At 37.8% G+C, this 19,418-nt stretch overlaps 1 protein-coding gene and 1 long non-coding RNA gene across 2 annotated transcripts; both read left to right on the top strand.

The window, feature by feature from the left end:
* The first annotated feature begins 8,932 nt into the window (after positions 1-8,932).
* On the top strand, positions 8,933-13,709 carry LOC130627797 (uncharacterized). The gene is made up of 6 exons (XM_057441407.1): positions 8,933-8,975; positions 9,070-9,305; positions 9,368-9,903; positions 9,997-10,761; positions 11,296-11,915; positions 11,971-13,709. Exons 1-6 carry the CDS (start codon positions 8,933-8,935, stop codon positions 13,707-13,709), a joined length of 3,939 nt encoding a protein of 1,312 aa, XP_057297390.1.
* A 1,606-nt stretch (positions 13,710-15,315) lies between these two features.
* Positions 15,316-17,417, top strand: LOC130626484 (uncharacterized). The gene is made up of 3 exons (XR_008981825.1): positions 15,316-15,397; positions 15,484-15,542; positions 16,000-17,417. It is a non-coding gene; the product is annotated as an uncharacterized LOC130626484 (long non-coding RNA).
* The last annotated feature ends 2,001 nt before the right edge of the window (positions 17,418-19,418 follow it).

The raw sequence follows: 19,418 nt of genomic DNA on the forward strand, positions 1-19,418 counted from the left end.
AAATTGGTGACATACTCAACATTCAAATCGAGGATAGGCGCCTAGTTGATATCAAAGATCTTGATAGCGAGCCAAATGTTATCAAGGGAATCGTCTATGGCTATCCATTCTATACCCTACATCCTGATGATTATACCCGCCTTCATCCGATTGACGACTCTGAGGAGGATGACTAAGACTTTATGTTGGTAAGTATAAACGTGAGCCACAGGTTCACATTAGCCACGCTTATGGGTATCAACTGAGAGGTTCCCCCGTAGCGGGGGACTAATGGCTCGTGAAATTTACCATTTTTTAACATACTCCGGAGGCAGCTTCGTGTCTTCAGGAACCCGCAAAAGCTCTTCTTTCACAAACACACGCTCTGGCGCTCCTGCGGAGACGCTAGGCGACCCATCTGCAAGGTAGACATCGTTCGGTTGTCTGGTTCGTTGGCGATGCGGTCCAAACGGAACGTTTTTTTCGACCAAATCATGTCAGTTGCACGTCTTCTCTGATCTCCATGCTCTTCACCGGGTTGCAAAAAATATCGGTAGAGACCATCTTCTGAAAGAGGCTTCTTGTCAGGCTTATAACTCCCTTTTTGTGGAACTTCGTCAAGTTTGACTGCATCGATAGGTTTCATCTTGATTCCAGCGGTTTTGGTGTTGTTCATCTGATCGACAATTTTGTAGAGTTGCTTGACCCATATCGTCGAGACCTTACCCTCTTCGTTGAGCTCTTGAGCATCTTGAGCCTTGAAGAGACGTCTCGCGAGCTGCTTGTTGAAGTTTTCCACAAAGGCAGTGTGTCTATGATGGTACTTTGTCACCGTCCTGTCGATCTTGACGTCATGTTTTTGAAAGGTCTTTGTAACGTCTGCAAGGAACTCGGTTCCTGCATCTATCATGACAATCTCGGGCCACGTCAAGGGTCTGGCCTTGTCTCCGGGCTTTGTGTAAATGTCCTCGATCATTTTGGCCACTTCTGCAGCCTTTTTCGTTCGCAGGGGTCTCGCCACTTTGAACCTGCTGGCAATGTCAATTCCAGTAAGAATGTATTTGTATTGCGAGCCATACAGGCGATCATGAGGCATGCTAAGCAAATCAAATTGATGTACTGCATTTGGAACGGTAACGGTGTAATGAGGATGTTTTACCACCTTTGGCCCTGGAATGTGAACCTGCCAGAAGGCCTGGTGGGCAAGGTAGATTTTGACCTTTTTTATAGACAAACCACTAAGTTCAACAAGATTTTCAATGGCTTCGTTTCCGATCCAGAGATGTGTGGGCTGATAGTAAATACTGCTTAATTTTTTCGCTTCTTCTGGAGTAATGATATGTTTCGACATGTTTATTTTAATATTCGACATATCGAAAACATTTGAACTCCTGTGGAGACGTTACGCCCATTTGTACACTGCAAAACCAAGGAGGGCTAGTGATCCAACGATGAACGTCAGTTCACCGTCTTGTTGTTGCTTGCTGGGCGTGTAGAAGTCGGATAACTTAGGAGCCTTCTCGATCGTTTCGATGTAATAGTCTCTCATCTCTTCATCGAGCTCCTTCAAGCTCTCTCCAGCTTGCCTTTTCAGCTCTCGTTGATGGTTATACCAATCTTTTACCTGCCGATCTCTTACCCACTGTGCTTGTTGAGCAGCTTGCAGTTGCTCAATCGCTTTATTTTTTTTTTTACGCCCGGCCTCGCCATGGTCTGACAGCGTACTGATTAAGTAATTCGATCCGCTAAACGCGAGGGCATTGATTATAGCCCCACCCGTGAGTACTAATATGCTTGCCATCTTTATTTTAGGATTCTCGTTTAATATTCGACACTGTGAAAACGCCCATCTAAGATGTTCAGCTGAGCATCTTGAAGTAGGAAAACGTAGCATTTAATATCCCCCGTTGTTCCGTCTGCTTTCTTTGTCATATGCAAGGTTATACCGTCTGACAATCTCTGTAATGGCCTTCCCGAACCATGGAGACTATGATCAGGTGATGCTCGGAAATCAACAAACAGCGCATAACGCTCAGTCATGAACTGCCCAATTGTCACCTTTGAATCGTGGCTACCGAATAAGTTTACGATCTGCTCGAGGTGATCTTTCGGGAGCATCGCGTGCGTGTAGAGCTCATTAGGCTCTCCCTCGACAGTGATCGAGATTTTTTCGATCTTTGGGTTGTAGAAGACCTCGTTAGCACCCGAGTAAGCCTTCACTTTTCCAGGATCTACAAAGAGCAGTAAAACGCCTTTTAAACTTTTTGCTGGAGTATCAATTTGCAAATTGTAGCTGGTATCAGCCTTTTTTATTGTGACAACCTTGCTACGAAGTACCCTTTCATAGGGTAGCGCCAAACGACTATACCGTGACATCATAGCGCTCGCGAGACTCTCGTTATTAACCTTGTCAAACTCTAACGCGATATTAGTGATCTTGTACGCACTGTCTGCGGGCTTAGCTGCCGTGCTTCCTGAAGACACCGTACCACCATCTTTGATAACGTCACCATATGATGCAAAATGTATAACGAATTGCAGCCTATCGTGTAGCCCTGGCTGGTAGAACGGCAAGTCTCGTGTCAATTCAAACATTTTACCGATAGGGATGCAAAACGTGCTGCCATAAGCTGCGACAATCGCTTTTTCCTCGTCCGTTCCTACATAATCAGTCGCTTTGACCTGTAAGGCGCGGATTGTACCATCATTAGGGTTGATCCCCTCTAGGATCAAGTTGTTTTCCCGATCAAACCTGGGCAACCATAGGTCCTTGTAGGTAGCGAGCACCCTGTAGTCGCTAATATTTTGCACCTCGTTGCTATTCAAAGTGATACGAAGATTTTGCACCAAGGATTTACCTATATTGCTGACGATAGTGCGCTTCGTGTTTGTTCCCGTAAGTTCCAGATCGAAAAGTAGTTTAATACTGCCTGGGAAAATTACATCGTTCTGCCCCATGTTGGGGATGTCAACATACAAGTCCTCGTTCTGATTAATCGTACTAGGCACATGACTTACTTTTACACGCTGCTTCTTCCCTTTCATAGCCATCATTGTTTCCATCTCCGCGTAGGGATCGAGCTTAGTTCCGAATATGTTACTCATGCTTTATTATTAGCTGATTTTCATTTCAAATAAATGCCGATTAATCCAATATACGAAGGAGACGACTTTACGACAGAGGAAAAAATTTCAGACGAGGATTTCAGTAGGCATGATGCCAATTTAACGCCCGATCGCCTGGCGGCTCTGCAAGAGCATCAGCAGCAAGATCAGGAACAATCCAGCTCAGCACGAGGCGACCTCACTGACACCACGACAAGACAGAGGGAAGAGCTACTAAAATCAAAGGTCGACGATCTTTACGAACAGCTTGGTGAGGAGCTGGGGCAGCCAATCGCGAGATTTTATAACGAGTTTGAGGTACAAGGAAACCAGCTTCTTTTCGATGGTATAGAGATCACTAAAGCAAGCAAAGGCACTAAAGCAATGGCTCAGAAACTCCTTAACGAGATTGTTCACGTTGATCGCCTAGCGGCTCAGCAAGAGAAGGCCGATGATATTGGGATGATGCCGCTGCTCGAGAACGTCCTTGATGAAACGGAGAGCCTGATCGAAGAGACTCCTTTTGGCGCCAGCTTCACAGAGCGTGAAAGAAGAGGGCTCAACCTCGAGCTTCAAACACTAAGGGGTAACCTGAAGCACTTGAAAAGCAAGATGATCTTCTACGACAGCGAGATCGCCAAAGCAGAAGCCAAGGTGAAAAGGCTTGAGACGAAGAAAGCTACACCTGGAGTATCAGAGGAGCAGCTAGCTATCTGGAACGAGGATATCGCGAGGGCCAATGAAGAGCTAGAACGACTCCAAGATCAAAAGGAAGCAGTACGAGAAGCACACGGTTTACTTTCCTCAGATACCCAGAGCCAACTGAAAGCAATTAAGGAAACGCTAATGAAAATCACAGAAGACGATAAATCTCTAACTGAAAAGCTTAGAATCTTCAAGGAGCAAGGGATTACTATAGCAAGCATCGTCTCGGCTGTTGGTCTACTGATTTCCACCATCGTACTCGCAGTTACAGGTGGTGGAGGTGTTGCAGCGGCAGGAAGTGCCGCAGGGAAGGGTTTTATACAAAAACAGCTGGAAAGGCTTGGAAAATTTTTGAAATACTTAGCAGGTAAGGCAGGTGCAGCGCTACCAGGGATTATTGGCACGGTTGTCTCGTTCTTTTTCAGAGTGGCTGCAGAAGTGGTCGAATATGTAGCCAAACATCTATACATGATAATCGCTGCTGCCGTCGCTCTTGTTGTGGCCTACGTTGGGAAGGGTGGCAGGAGGTCGTAGATGATCTAGTATGTTGACGAACATATTAGATCGCCTTGCGTCTCAGCATGAGCACCCTTATTTAAGCCATAGATATGCTAAGATGAGACCCACCCCCGCAGTAACCAAGGTGGCCTTGGTGTCCTCGTGAAGGTTTCCATCTCCTAGATCTGACCGAGGTATCTTTTCAGACCCCCCGGTTAGGGACCTCGATAGCCCAGGTGGTGACCTGACTCGTTTTAAACCCCGAGGCTGTGTGGGCTTGTTGTTTAGGTCTAGCCTTAGCCAATCATCGCACTCGCCGGCGCAATCAAGATGTTGTTGTTATACCCCACAATTTTACCAATACGCAGGTTCATATCGGATGGTAGCATGTACACGTGGTGCATCACGGCAAAATTGACGGGGGTCCTGGCATATTGAAGCACCTTTTGAAACTCTGTGATATCGTGGCCTACGTTCTCCTCACGTTGTACCATGGCTTCGAATTTCTGTAGTAGTATCTGTCTCGCTGCAAAATTGTCAGCATCCGAACCTATAAGGGATGCCTTGGCATCAGCTTGGGACCCTAGTAGTAAAATCACGTAAACACGAATACTCTCGCTAAGCTTCGACAGACCTTCCAATGTCAGGCCTTGGCTCGTAGGCATGATAAACTTGGCCCAATCACCATCTACCTGCGGCCACCATCTACCATTTGTGAGCGAGGACATGAGAGCTTTAAACATGTATTGGGTATTGGGGTCGGCACCATATTCACGACAAATCTGGGCATATCCAGATGTAGAGTAGGGGTTCTCGTATTGGGAAAAGCCGTCATCGTATGGCATGGGTACCTTCATTCTCGCTAGGATACGCCGCATGTGGTAATAGACGTGGAATTTAAAGATACTGTTGATGAGAGGCACGGAGCCATTCAAGTGTTTGGCGGATATACCTAGGGCGGTACTAGCGCAATGACAAGCGAAATTAACTTGTATATTCCAGTAGCCAAGGGCTTGACCGTAACCAAGCCTCTCCTTAGCCTTGTGGTATAAAAAAGAAGCAGTTTCACGCACACTCTGCAACCTCTCTGCGAGTGCATCACGTGTTGCTGCCACTGGCGCTGAGACAGCGCTATATAATTTACTAATTGCATTTCTAAAGAAACTCATTGCTTTATTATATGTTGGAAAATTTTCTGGGACGCTGGACATTTATTTTATGTTGTGACCCCAACCAGGGTGACAACATTGCGTTCGTACGAGAGTGCTGCAGCACAGCGGTAATTGCCCGCGGTATTGACCCCTTTGCGCAGAGGATCAATATAGCGAGGAAACAGTGCTGTCTCAGGCTCTTGAAATTGGGGTTTGGGTGGAAAACGGTGAGTGCGCTAGAGGATCAATATAGCGAGGTAACAGTGCTGTCTCAGACCCTTGAAATTAGGGTTTTAAGTGAAAAACGGCGATAAGTCGAAAGTGTCCTAGAGAGCTCCGTTTTCATTGTGTCAAATTCTTGACATATGTATCTGATCCTGAACATGATTTATTTGTTGTCAAAACACTTTCTCAACCAAGCTTGCAGAGACCGTTGAAATTCTTGCTACTTATTAAATGTTGGACTTTGATCATCCCCTATCAATGGGAGTGGGATAATACAAGCCATGGCTTTATAAAAGAGTGACATCTCGGTTATTTTGTCCAAGGTTTGTATGCTTTTGTATTTTAAAATTCATAATTACTCATTTATTCATTCTTTAGTCAAATCCATATTTTTAGTTAATTATGCGCGTACCAATCTTCGCGCATTTGCGAACAAAGAACTTGGTTAGTGCACAAACATAGTATGGAAATTAAGCGCCCATCATTTTACGGCAATATTTACACGCGTCACGACATTTCTTTTTGAAACCCCCAATTTTACTACTTTTCCTTGTCATTTATCGAAGATATAAGCGTGTACGTAAAATAGTACGCACGAAATACGTTCATGATGCTATGTTACAAAAATTAATTCGCGCGAAGTACTGCGCGTAAAACGATAGGAAAATCATAAAAATCAACACAGATTAAAACAAAAACATCTACAACATACTTTCACTTAAATTAAAAATAACAAGTCGTTTCATTCTGAACAGTATAATTACCGTGACATGCAATTCAACCAACAAAACTATCACAGCATGTAAAAACATGACAAGCAGCAGTTTAGAGTCATTTTACGGTTTAATTGCCTCTCTCAACTTTAGATCAGCCCCTTAGGTCCATGCTAGCAGGCGAAAAAAGAGATATGCACTACGGCCGAATCCCCGTAAAATTTTCTACATGATAACGATTAGCAAAAAGAATATTGCAGAAGTATCTAGAATATCTGTAAGCACAAGTCGTTTGTAGTTATATTATTCTTTGTTTTTTGCAACATATCCATGTTAGCATCAATGAGTATAATATTGTGATAAGCAGGAGGAGGGTTAAAGGTGTCTACCATATGTAATATCCGACAGTATGGTGGCACATATTTTTCATTGTTCCCAGGTTAACAATGTTTAAAATAAGTAGTCCACTCACAGATAAGGACGATAATTCTATTATTATAATGTTGTTTTTTTATTAGTTTTCTCTTGTTTATTTGTTTGTTTTCTCCTTTATAAATAAGAGTCGGTTAAGTTGTGCAGGAAAGTGCCAGCTTGTAATTAGCATCAGTTAACAATTCACCCGTTGTCATAACCGTTCCATCAGTGCTAACAACGAGTTGTGGAAGGTCATTAGTTTTACCTCTTCCTACGTTTGTCTTAACTGTACCGCAGCTTTATCAATAAATAAATCCCTAGAAATTTAAACTCATACATTAAAATTTATACCCGGGTCAGACAGAAGTCTGTCATATAATAATTGCTCTTCTTCTGTAATTTTTATTGTTAAAAGCTTTTTTACTGACCATCTTTTGTCTGCCTTAGAAAATGTGGCATAAAACTTTGCATTTGTTTGCACTGTAATTTTGTGTTAAAATCAATAAACTTAACTGAGTTAAACTTCCGAGTTAAAAATCGAGTAAAATAAAATAGAGCAAAATTTTCATAACAACACAATTTTTGAACTTATGTATTGCGCCAATTGCGCTACTATACTTGAGATATAATAATTTATTAATACATGCAATATGCGAATTGAATAAACCCTGCCATTGTCAACACACTTACATAGAGCGCCACCAACTGCACATATAATGAATTAACAGAAAGAATCCAGTCGTTTGAATTTGAACATTTACCATGACAGATATAACCATGTGTTGAACATAGAAAACGTCAAGTGCACATCCTACAAGCAAATAGAAAACATCAAATACTTTCGATTTGAACATATACCATGAACAACTAAGAGAGGACATCAAATTCTTCCGATTTGAAAATATACCATAACAAACAACCACACACTGACTTCCTTTTCCCAATACACCCCTCTAGGACAAGGCGCAAATATATATTCTGTAAAATAAAGGAGAACAACTAGTTAAAATAAGAAAAACATAGTATTTATTTATACTTTACTATATGACGTACATTTTCACGTGTTATTGGAAATCTTAGATGCATGTTAAATGATAAACCAACTGTCGGGACATTATGTCCATTATGGCTTCTAAATCCACTGTTAGTACTACCATTGCTGGTGATAGTCCAAGCATTACCATGACAGTGTAGTAATAAGAAAATTTTATCTGCGGTTTGTCTCGTCAATATCAACTTCAAGTAACATCACTGATGCTTGAATACTTTATTATTTTGACTATAGACTTATTTAAGAATGATTCACGAGAAGAATCGTGCCCCCATTATTTTTTGCCCTTGCTGTGCGATAAACCATAATGTCACATACTCAAAGATTCAATTTCAACCAATTTCATTGCAAGGTAATGAAACATATGTTGTGGTTACCATGTTTGTTTATATCTTCCCCAGTCCTCTAGCTGCTTTTATTGTGTATTTATATTCTTGCACAAAATATAGTCACGTTTTAAAATAAAGTTTTATTTGTATCCAAATTTACCTGGAAATTCATTGGAGCCCTAAGAGAGATACTTTGCTTATGTATCTATGGTTGTATTTAGTGGTTTTTAGTTGTATTATATTTATTGGTTTGGTTAAAAGTTTGGTGTTGTTTTGATTTTAAAAATGGGTGATTTCGCGAAGTACAACAAAGTTAGAAAGTCTGTTGTTAGAACTGCAAACAATTTAATTACAAAGGGAGAGACAATTATATCGTCATATACCGATAATGTTGCAGATGTTCGTCAAATTGAGTCGATCCGTGATACTTTGATGGAAAAAATAGCGAAAGTTGCAGAACTAAACGAGTCGATAATGGGTTGCTTGACAGAGCAGGATGATATCGACAAGGAAGAAGATTCTAGTACGGAAGAAATGAAGATGTTAAAGGATAAACTACGTCTGTTTGAATCATTTTTAGTAAAACGATCAGCCAAAAAAGATTTTTCTGAAGCAGGAAGCACTTTCAGCCACATTAAACTAATAAAATTGCCTCCCTTACATTTACAGCCCTTTGATGGGCATCCGGAAAACTGGTCGACTTTCTGGAATAGCTTTGAATGTGCCGTACACACTAATGACGATATTTCCGACGTTTAAAAAATGACCTATTTAAAAAATCTAGTAGAAGGTCCCGCTGCAAGTTGTATCGCTGGGTTTAGACTTAGCAATGAAAATTATAAAACCGTCGTTGATTTACTGAAAGAGAGATATAATAATAAGCAGTTACTTAATTTCAGCACATATGAAAAAATTACTGAAACTTGAACAGGCGAATAACTTAACTAACATAGAAACATTGCGTAATGTATTTGTCAACGTTGAGACACAAGTGAGAAGTCTGGAAAATTTAGATGTCACGTCTGAAAATTATGGTCCGCTATTAATACCAGTACTTATGTCGAAACTTCCAGAAGAGCTTAATTTAATTATTACTCGTCAATTTAACGACAAAGATTGCTGGGATATGAAGTTAGTTTTAAGAGGGTTAAAATCGGAGATCGAAGTTCGTGAGAAATCTGCTATTCTTTACAACAGCCACACGATAACAACCCGTTTTCATCATTGGCATTACCAGTTCACTATTCACATCAATCGAACCGCGATCTTCCGCACAATCAGCATAATTATCGCAATCATCAGAATAATCAGAATAATTATAGATGCATATTTTGTGACAAATCGCATAAATTACAGCAATGCCGAATAATCACTAATTTCGACGCAAGGAAAAACGTGTTACGTGACAAGAAGAGATGTTTTGTTTGTTTAAAAGGTGGACATTTAGCCAAGTCTTGTTATTCTAAGATTAGTTGTTTAAAGTGTTCGGGTAGACACCATGTTGTTATTTGTGATAAGAAATGGGACGTTGACCAAGGTCGTAGAGATAAAGATGAACCGAACAAGAAAAACCAGAAAATGTTGCTGGTGCCACTTCGTTGGTTACAAGCTCAAATTCGTTCGACATTCCGAGTTCCGTTATGTTGCAAACCGCTAAAGTTAAAGTTGTTAATACTACTGATCCTTCAAAAATTGTTCGATAACTGTTCCCACTTAAGTTACATATCGCCAGAGTTATGTGAAAAATTGCAATGAAAGGTTGTTGGTAAGCGTGAGATTTGCATCCGTATTTTTGGTAAACCTTCGTTCAAAGAAACTTTAAATAGGGTGCAGTTTTCAGTGATTGGTTTAGATGGAGATAAAATCAAAGTTGATTGTGACGTGAAAAATATTTGTCATCCTTTAACAGGACAGAATTTGAAGAATAAACACTTGAAAGACTTACGTTTAACTGACAGTAACTGCAATAATAGAGATTTGGATGACTTGTTGGGTGCTGATAATTATTGGAAATTTTTTTATGGTAGTATAGTTCGGGGTGCGGATGGGCCAGTTGCTTTAAATTCAATGGTTGGCTACATTGTAAGTGGGCGCATAGGGTCGCGTAAACGTAGTAGAAGTGCAGTCTTGGTAGCAAATGTATTGAAGATTAGGGCTGAATTTGTCGAAGATAAGTTGGATAATCAGTTGGAAAAGTTTTGGTCCTTCGAAAACGCTGGTATCGAGAAACAACCAGCTGTTAAAAATTTTTGTGAAAATGTTAAATTCAGCGCGCAGACTAAACGTTATGAGGTGCGGCTGCTTTACGATGTGCTCCCTGATAATTATTGTGTTTCTTTAAAGAGACTTGAATCATTGAGGCATAAATTGAAAAATAATCCCTTATTATTGCGTAATTATAACAGTATGCTCAAAGAACAGCCTGAACAAGGTATCATTGAAAGAGTTACCAACAACGATTGTGCCAAAAGACAAGTTCACTATTTACCACACCGACCAGTCCTTCGTTATGATAAACCAAGCATCAAAGTACGCATGGTATTCGATGCAAGTTCAAAATCAGTGGGACTGGCTTTATTAAATGATTGTTTGTATGCTGGACCATCTTTAACCGAGCCTTTATATAACGTCTTATTGCGCTTTTGATCTCACAAAGTAGCCTTCATTACTGATATCGAGAAGGCATTTTTACAAATTAGTTTACATTCAACCGATCGTGATTTTGTTCGTTTTATTTGGTTTAAAGACTTACATAATTTATCAGAACAAAACATTGAAGCTGCAGAAATTGGTATTTATAGATTGAGTAGATTATTATTATTATTATTATTATTATTGTTATTCCGAATATTTATACAGGATATAGCCACTTCAGTGATTGAAACACTGTTATCAATGTGGGTCCTGTGTTCGGAATGTATACATTAAGTTTACACCGGCATTACCTACCCAATTTCCCTCACATGGCATGGGTTGACCCGTAGCTGTAGTAAAGACACTTGCTAAACATGCCCGCGCTGTGGACCGAACCACGGACCTTGTGATTACGAAGCGAACTCCATAACCACAAGGCCACGCGCTATAATAGTATTGTTTGGTGTAAGTTCGTCACCATTCCTCCTTAGTGCCACTCTTATTAAGCATGCTGAATCATTTAATCATGTTGATCCTTTGTTTGTACAGAAGTTATTGAGTTCACTTCACGTTGATCATCTAATTTCCGGTGGCGCTACTGTTAATGCAGCACATGATTTTTACCAGAAATGTAAACAACGTCTCGCTGAAGCAAATTTCAATCTGCATAAATTTCATTCGAATTCCGAAGAGTTGGAACAATTAGTTACCAAACCCCATGTTGCATATACCGGACATGTTACCAAAGTTCTTGGTGTTTTGTGGGATAAAAAGAAAGATTCGCTCTTATTCACATTCGACGACATTTTATGGTTAGCGAAGGACATAGCGACAAAACGACAATTGATTAAATTTACCGCTTCCATTTATTACCCTCTTGGTCTTATTAACCCTATTGTTATGCGATTAAAAAAACATTGTTTCAAAAAAACCTGTGTAGGTAAAATTGGTTGGGACATCGAGTTGAGTGGACAGGTTTTGGACGAGTGGCGAGTTACGCACAATGATTTTAAAAGTGTTTCACATTTGAATATACCACGATGTTACGATGGGGAGAATATTGTTGATGTACAATTGCATGGTTTTTCTGATGCTTCTTTGAAAGGTTACGGTGTGTGTGTATTTGAGGTTCGAACATGCTGATGGTAGTTTTTCTACGAAATTAGTGACGTCTAAGTCGAGAATCGCGCCAATCGAACCGGTCACGATACCTCGATTGGAGCTGTATGGTGCAGTGATCTTAGCGAAGCTGGTGAAGTATGTCCGTGATGAGTTGAGTTTGGTTTATGATATTACTGTGACACGGTGTTGGATTGATTCGTCTATTATTCTATATTGGATTAAAAATGTTAATAAGAGGTATGAGGTGGTTGTCGAACGGCGAGTTGGTATCATTCGTGATTTAGTTTTACCGGACAGTTGGTTTCATGTGGAGTCAAAGGCAAATCCTGCGGATATTTTGTCGAGAGGTTGTTTGGTATCTGAGTTGGTGAATAACTTATGGTTTTCAGGACCTGATTTCTTGCGCGACACTAACATCTTAGCTTCGAGTTTTAATTTCAGTAATTTCAAGGTTGATGATGCGACTTGTTTAATTGTTGGTAACGACAAATCAGAGGAGAGCACCGAAGAAGAAGTTGATTTAAATTTTATGAACATTGCACAATATTCCAATTACACACGTTTATTGCGAATTACCGCATTGGTTTTACGATTTGTTGGAAACCTCAGAAAAAAGCGTCTTAAGGAAGAATTGGTTTTACATACATTTGTTACAAAGGACGAGCAATTGCATGCAGAAAAACTGTGGATTAAATATGCTCAAAAAGATATAATTCAACTTCCGAGTTACAAACAGTTACAAAAAGATTTACGATTTCAAAATATTGATGGTATTATTCGTTGCAAGGGACGCTTAGAAAACGCTCCTTTAGACTTTGATACTAAGTTTCCGATATTTTTACCGAAAAACAATCCTTTAACAAAGCTAGTCATTTTGCATTATCATGTTCAAGTTTTGCATAATGATTTGAAAGAAACACTTAATGCCATCAGATCGAAATTTTGGATTCCAAAAGCACGAAATTACATAAAGCAGTTAATCCGACAGTGCCATTTATGTCGTTATTACGAAGGGAAATCTTATGCGTATACTGTTTCACCAGCATTACCGAAATCACGACTATCCAATCATCATCCGTTTAAACATACTGGTCTCGACTATGCCGGATCTTTATATGTTCGAAATGTTTATCATGGTGGAAGTATGTATAAAGCTTGGGTGTTCTTATTTACTTGTACCAGTACCAGAGCTTTACACTTGGATTTAGTTCCCAATGCTTCGTCTTCAGGTTGTATTCGTAGTCTTCGCCAATATTTCAGTGAACGTTGTATTCCCTCTGAAATTATTTCTGATAATGGTAGTCAATTCATTGCCGAAGTTACGCAACGATTTTCGTCAAATCGAGGAATTAAATGGCATTTTAATTTAGAAGCCGCTCCTTGGTGGGGAGGGATGTTCGAAAGACTTGTAAGATCCGTTAAACGTTGTTTAAAGAAGACTTTACACAATACCAGATTATCGTACGAAGAACTACTGACTGTTCTAGCTGAAATTCAAGCAGTTATTAATAACAGACCGCTGACATTTTTGTATGAAAACATAGGTGAGCAACCATTAGCACCTAACCATTTACTCTTTGGGAGAAAAATTAATTTGGAAGCCTCGCATATTGATAGCGATGAAAATGAAAAAGATTTGTGTCAACGTTATGATCATTTGCAGCGTATCATAAACCACTATTGGAATCGATGGAAATGCGAATATTTGACAGAGTTACGCGAATATCACAGAGTTGGAAAATCACGTGTTGAAACTTCTGTTCGAATCAAGATGTTGTTTTAATTGAGAAAGCAAAGCAACCGAGACAAAATTGGAAAATGGAAGTCGTTGAAGAGTTCGTACCATCACGTGACGGCAAGAAACGGGGAGCTGTCGTTAGATATGTTCTCAATGGAAACACACATACAATAAGAAGGTCGATAAACAAACTTTATCCTGTTAAATTAGTGAAAGACGAAGCTGAAAGGAAAGAAGAAGTAGATATTACATTCATTGACGAAAATGATATCATAACGGACATGTAAATAAGAAACATTGAAGACATTATGTTATACATTTGTTGACACTTTTATAGTTTATCACGTATTTGTTATATATAGGAAATTTAGGCAGCTAGGGGGAGGATGTGGTTACCATATTTGTTTATATCTTCTCCAGTCCTCTAGCTGCTCTTATTATGTATTTATATTCTCTCACATGTTAGTTTTAGATTTCTTTCTTTAAAAAATAGTCACGTTTTAAAAGAAAGTTTTATTTGTATCCGAATTTACCTGGAAATTCATATGTTACCTTGCAATAATTCATAATTGCATTCATAATCTGGCGTGGAAACCTTACTGAATTTTTATTGACAATATATGAAAAAAAGAATAATTAAGTTTTCTATATTTTCTTGACAATATATACTCTGTGCGCTTATTTGGACCGAACGATTATTTGGCCATTAAGCGCTTATTAAAGAGTTTGCAGAATAAGCATTCTAGTACTTACAACTATTTTTGAGATAAACATAAAAAAATATTTTTTTATCATATCAACAACAAAAACACTATCAAGAACAGTGCACAGTACACATTGACCTGTAATGCAGCGTTATCGTATTTGTTAAATTAAACATTCGAAAATTACAACATAACGGATAAACATCATTTTGTTTTTGATCAGTTTTCGCAAACCTTACCCAAATAACAAAAAATTGTTATCTCCCTGCAGATACAAAGTCCATTTACTTTTAATTTAATATAATAAGGTGCTGAAGACTTGTTCTTACATTACATAAGAAAAGAAATGATAAGATAATTTTTTTTATTTTTTATTAAGAATTTATAATTTTTTTATTTTGTTGTGCAGAATTTTTCCATGGCAAAAAAAAATTTAAAACATCCTCTTTTGATATTACACATTACAGTTAGCCAAAAATAACGAGAACTCAGAATTTCCCTGGAGTGCATAAAAATAACGATAACACATTTTCTAAATTTGGGTATTCGCAACTGTTTTGAATAATAAACAAATATTATAATCTTACTGGAGCAATAAGGTTATTGCATGTTAATTTAATGTTGTATTCTTAAGGACAGTTTTAAAAGTCAGTGTTATACAACAAATTCGATTAACGTTTTTTATTTTGCTGTGCTGAATTTTTTGGCAATCGAATCTCAAATTACCAATATCCTCTCTTGATAATATTGTAACTTATAGATACAATACATTATTAAACAAAAATGATGAGAAGTTAAAATCTCTCTGGAGCAATAAAGCAATAAGGTATGTTTTTAAACAACTACATAATCTCTTACGGGAATACAATTACGCCAATGCTGTTTAGAAATCCCTTAATTTGTTTTATGTAAAACTAACCAACAAAAGCATATTTATCCAACATGTGTAAAAAAAAGTATTTTCAATGTTACACAAGAAGACGTTGAAAATGTGGAGAATTTTACATCTGATTTTGAAATGAAGTGTAGGTTAGCTGAGATATTTAGTTAAAAGCGTGGCAAACATTTTGATAATTTCATTGACAAACTGAATTTCATTAATTTCTCTGTTATAGGTACCATCAGGAGAAAACTGATGTTATTCAAATACAAATATATATGAAGACACTGTGCGGTATGAACGATTTTTTTACTACAATATGATTCTGATAACTTTATTTCTGATACTGTTTTCGACTTATTTCTTTTACCTTCACTATGCGCTATTGAAGCTGTCTTATAAATGTTGAATCTTTTTACAGTAAGGCGTTGTCGGTTATTTGTTATTTCATAACATTTAAATGTGTTCTTAGCAAGCGTAGTCTGCGTTGTTATAATAAGTTTTCCTTTGCTGTTGCGAGGTTTTAAGTTTCAGAAAACAAAAGCAACTTCGTAATTATGCCACTTTTCCAAGTGCCAAACGGCGGAAAAATTAACCCTGTTATCGGGCGTGTAAAATCGCCCAATTTGTATAAAGCCGGTGTGTGAAAGATCTACCTGTTTAAAGTTGGTAAAATTGGTGACTTAAACGTTTTCCACAAAAAGATCACTGCGGAATGATTTTGTCGCATTTGTTTATTTTAATATTTCAGGAAATTCTTGTTTCGAGCGTTAAATATCACAAATAGAAAAATATGTTACACAACTCCTACAGCATTTATAACCTTCGTCAAAGCTTGTCATTGAAACAATGTTTTTTTTCATCTTTGGAGTTCGTTTTCCGCAACATACTACGTGCTTCCAACGATGAAGTTTGTTATGACTATATGGTGCCAAGTTTAATAAATATACAAACCAGAAACATTCCTTAAATTAACTTTGTTTTTAGTGTTTTCTCATGTTACCTTCTTCAGGTTAACAATAATTTTTAACTAGGTTTGAAACTTCGTGAGAATTTAACATATGGGGGTTTAAAATAATGTATGATAGATTTATTTTGATTGTTCATTATGTCCATTAAAAAAAAGGTATGCTGTTTAATGCAATGCATTGTTTTCTCATGGCTAATTTAATGTTAGGGTGTTATCTGCGGTAAAATCTAAGTTTTTTGTTGCATTTTTTATGGGCATCCATAATGATGTTAGCTAAGATGGGTCCTGGTTAAGAGCACATGGTCACGCCATCAATTTGATAAGTAACTCTGGTTCAGTAATTTCGATGTTAGGATAGGATTATTTTCAAAATCTAATTTCACTGCTATGCAATAGTTTCATGAAGAGTTACGTTAGTAAATAAAGTCACCTGATTTAATTTTGGGTATTTCTGAAAGACCATAAATGCGAACAGGAAAAGAACCAGAAGAATAAAATTTACGAACCTGGTGATCGTTAAAGTTCTTTTGTTTGAGTGTTAGTAAAAACTGTAACGAAGCTTCTCTCTTCAAAGAAGTATCATTTTTAAGTTTTATGAATTTTATTTCGTTATTACTATGTTTGATACGTTTTATCATACATCTTTCAATCCAGGGTCACAGTTCCACAGTTAGAGTGTAGCTTACGTAGTGTTCGATGCTGAAGAAGGACACGTGAAAAAGGTTGATAGTTGTAGACATAAGAGTTAGTGAGATGTGAAAGTTCAGCTTTTAAGAGGTTTTTGTTGTTGTTGTCATTAAGGTATGGTATCGAGAAGTAAAGTTCACATTTCAGCAGGTCGCAATCTTCTTGTGAAAGCTTGCGAGATTTCAAGTTAAAATGATAGTATCGACAGAAAAAATGCGAAGATCAGCATTACTAGTGAAGTTACGAAGTTTATTTTGGTTGCATTTGTAAGCTTTATGTCCAGTGTCTTTCTAGACAACTTTAGAGAAGAAGTGAAAATTAATTTAAGCTGGGGCTTAATAAAATGTTGAAGAGTTTTATATTGTGAAATGGTTCCTTGCTTTTTTTTGAAAGATAGGTTTTCGTATCTATTTTGCAAAAACCTTTGTTTAATTTCCATATGTAAAATTCATAATTACGTTGCCTGCTTTGTTGCAACGATCAGAAGTCAAACTTTGTCACCTTTCAAAAAAATTTATTTCAAGTTGTTGAAAATAACAGAAAGATAAGTATTATTTAGTTCTTTATCAATTTTATTCATGACTCAAGTTCTGACAAAATATATAAAATAAAAATTCCAGCTAAGTCTTCCGATAGGATATAATTCAGTTTTTAAAAAACTGCTCTTAATATATGTCCTGTGAAAAATAAAATTATAAAATATTGTTATTATACTAGTCGATAAAGCCCGGAAAATCCACTGAAGCAGGATAAAATTGAAAAATAAAAAATAAAAATAAAAATAAATTTTGACGTCAGCAACCCATCTGCAAAAAAAATTGAAAAATTAAAAATTAAAATAAAAATAAATATTGACGTCACCACCTCGTTCCCAAGTTATTTGGCCTCAAAATTTTAGGTGCACTGTAATGGCTTCATTAATTTAATATAGGATATTGTAGTGTTATTAACGTCGCGCCGTAACGTCAGAAAATTTAACATATTAGACATAAGTTTTTCGGCGACATCAAAGGAAAATGACGAAATTTATGACAGGTCAAAATAGCTTTTAGTGTTTCTTACAAAACTTGGTAAAGTATCCAATTTTCGAATTTCGATTGGCAAGTCATTATAAATCTTTGATCCCATAAATTTAAAACCAGTTCTATTTACTTCAAGTCTCACTCTAGGTATTATCAGTAAGTAATTGTTGTTTCGGGTGTTTCTACTGTGCAATCATATCACGAAGAAATCTTCAAATTTGCTACACACTGCTTTGTCCAAGCATTTTCTGACAAGCATGACAGCATGTTTCTTTATTTTATTCATAATTGGTACTTGACGTTTCTCTGTCACCTTAGCAATTCTTCTATTAAGCGATTAAAGCTTATTTTGCTGGCCGTTGGTAAGATTCAGGTTTGTAGTACAGCAGTAAAGAAGCGTTGGCAGCAGTATTCCGACATAGATTTTAGTAATGGCATTGTTCGTTGGATTTCAATGAGAGTAGTAAACGAAGCTTGGCAGACATTTTCGTGTAAAGACTTATAAAGTAATGGTTCATTGACAAAGTCTGGTCGAGAACAGTCCCAAGATATCGATATTCGGTGGTTGCGTTAATTAGCTTTCCGTTGATTTCCAAGTTCAAGGTTGATCCGTTTTTATTCAAATTTTTGCGAGTGCCGCATATCATCGATTCGGTTTTTCCAGCCTTCAGATTTAATACAAGTTCGTTTTCAATGAAGTACCTGTGTACGTTTTTCAATTCAGCGTTGAAAGCGATCTCAAGTTGCTGACTTGTTTTTCGTCCAATGTATAACACGGCATCGTCCGCAAAGTTTAGTACTCTAGAATGTTTCAAACAATTTTCGAAATCATTGAAGTAGATTAAAAAGAGACAGGGTCCAACAATGGACCCCTGTGGTACACCAAAAGAAGGGGGTTGGGCTTAGACCATGGACCATTTACTTTACAAATCTGGGCGTGGTTAAACAAGAATTCTGCGAACCAGTTTAGTGACAAACCTTTGACTCCATAACTTCTTAGTTTTGACAGGAGAATGGAGTGGCTTAAAGTATCGCAAGCCTTCGACAGGTCAACGTAAAGCGCACCTGTTAAATTCCCTTTGTCCATCTCCTTCCTGATTTCCTCTGTCAGATAGAGTGTAGCTAATTCGGTGGATCGTTTTTTCCTGTATCCGTATTGGTTGTGTGTTAAAATTTCATTTTCTTCAAGATAGTTCACAAGTTGAACATAAACAGCTCTCTCCATCATTTTAGATATGACCGGTAGAATAGAGATCGGTCGATAGTGTGACATTTTGTCCATTTTCCCACCCTTGTGGAGTGGGATGACTTTCGCCAACTTCCATTCAGTTGGCATGGTGGCTGTTTTTAGCGACAAGTTGATGATGAACGATAAGGGACTTGATAACGCTGTGGCTCCGTCTTTTAAAAGTCCTGATGGTATTTAGTCATAACCTGTAGCTTTCTTGCGGTGCAACTTCTTCAGCTGACTTTCAACAAATACATTTGAAA

This window comes from Hydractinia symbiolongicarpus, chromosome 2 (genome assembly GCF_029227915.1).
Source record: "Hydractinia symbiolongicarpus strain clone_291-10 chromosome 2, HSymV2.1, whole genome shotgun sequence".
Taxonomy (NCBI): domain Eukaryota; kingdom Metazoa; phylum Cnidaria; class Hydrozoa; order Anthoathecata; family Hydractiniidae; genus Hydractinia; species Hydractinia symbiolongicarpus.

Bases quoted from the DNA above. Each gene is read 5' to 3' on its own strand.
- LOC130627797 (XM_057441407.1), top strand. From the start codon at position 8,933: ATGACCTATTTAAAAAATCTAGTAGAAGGTCCCGCTGCAAGTT. The intron at 9,904-9,996 runs GTTATGTGAAAA...AACTTTAAATAG, and splicing joins TTAAGTTACATATCGCCAGA to GGTGCAGTTTTCAGTGATTG. The intron at 11,916-11,970 runs GTGTGTGTGTAT...CTACGAAATTAG, and splicing joins TGCTTCTTTGAAAGGTTACG to TGACGTCTAAGTCGAGAATC.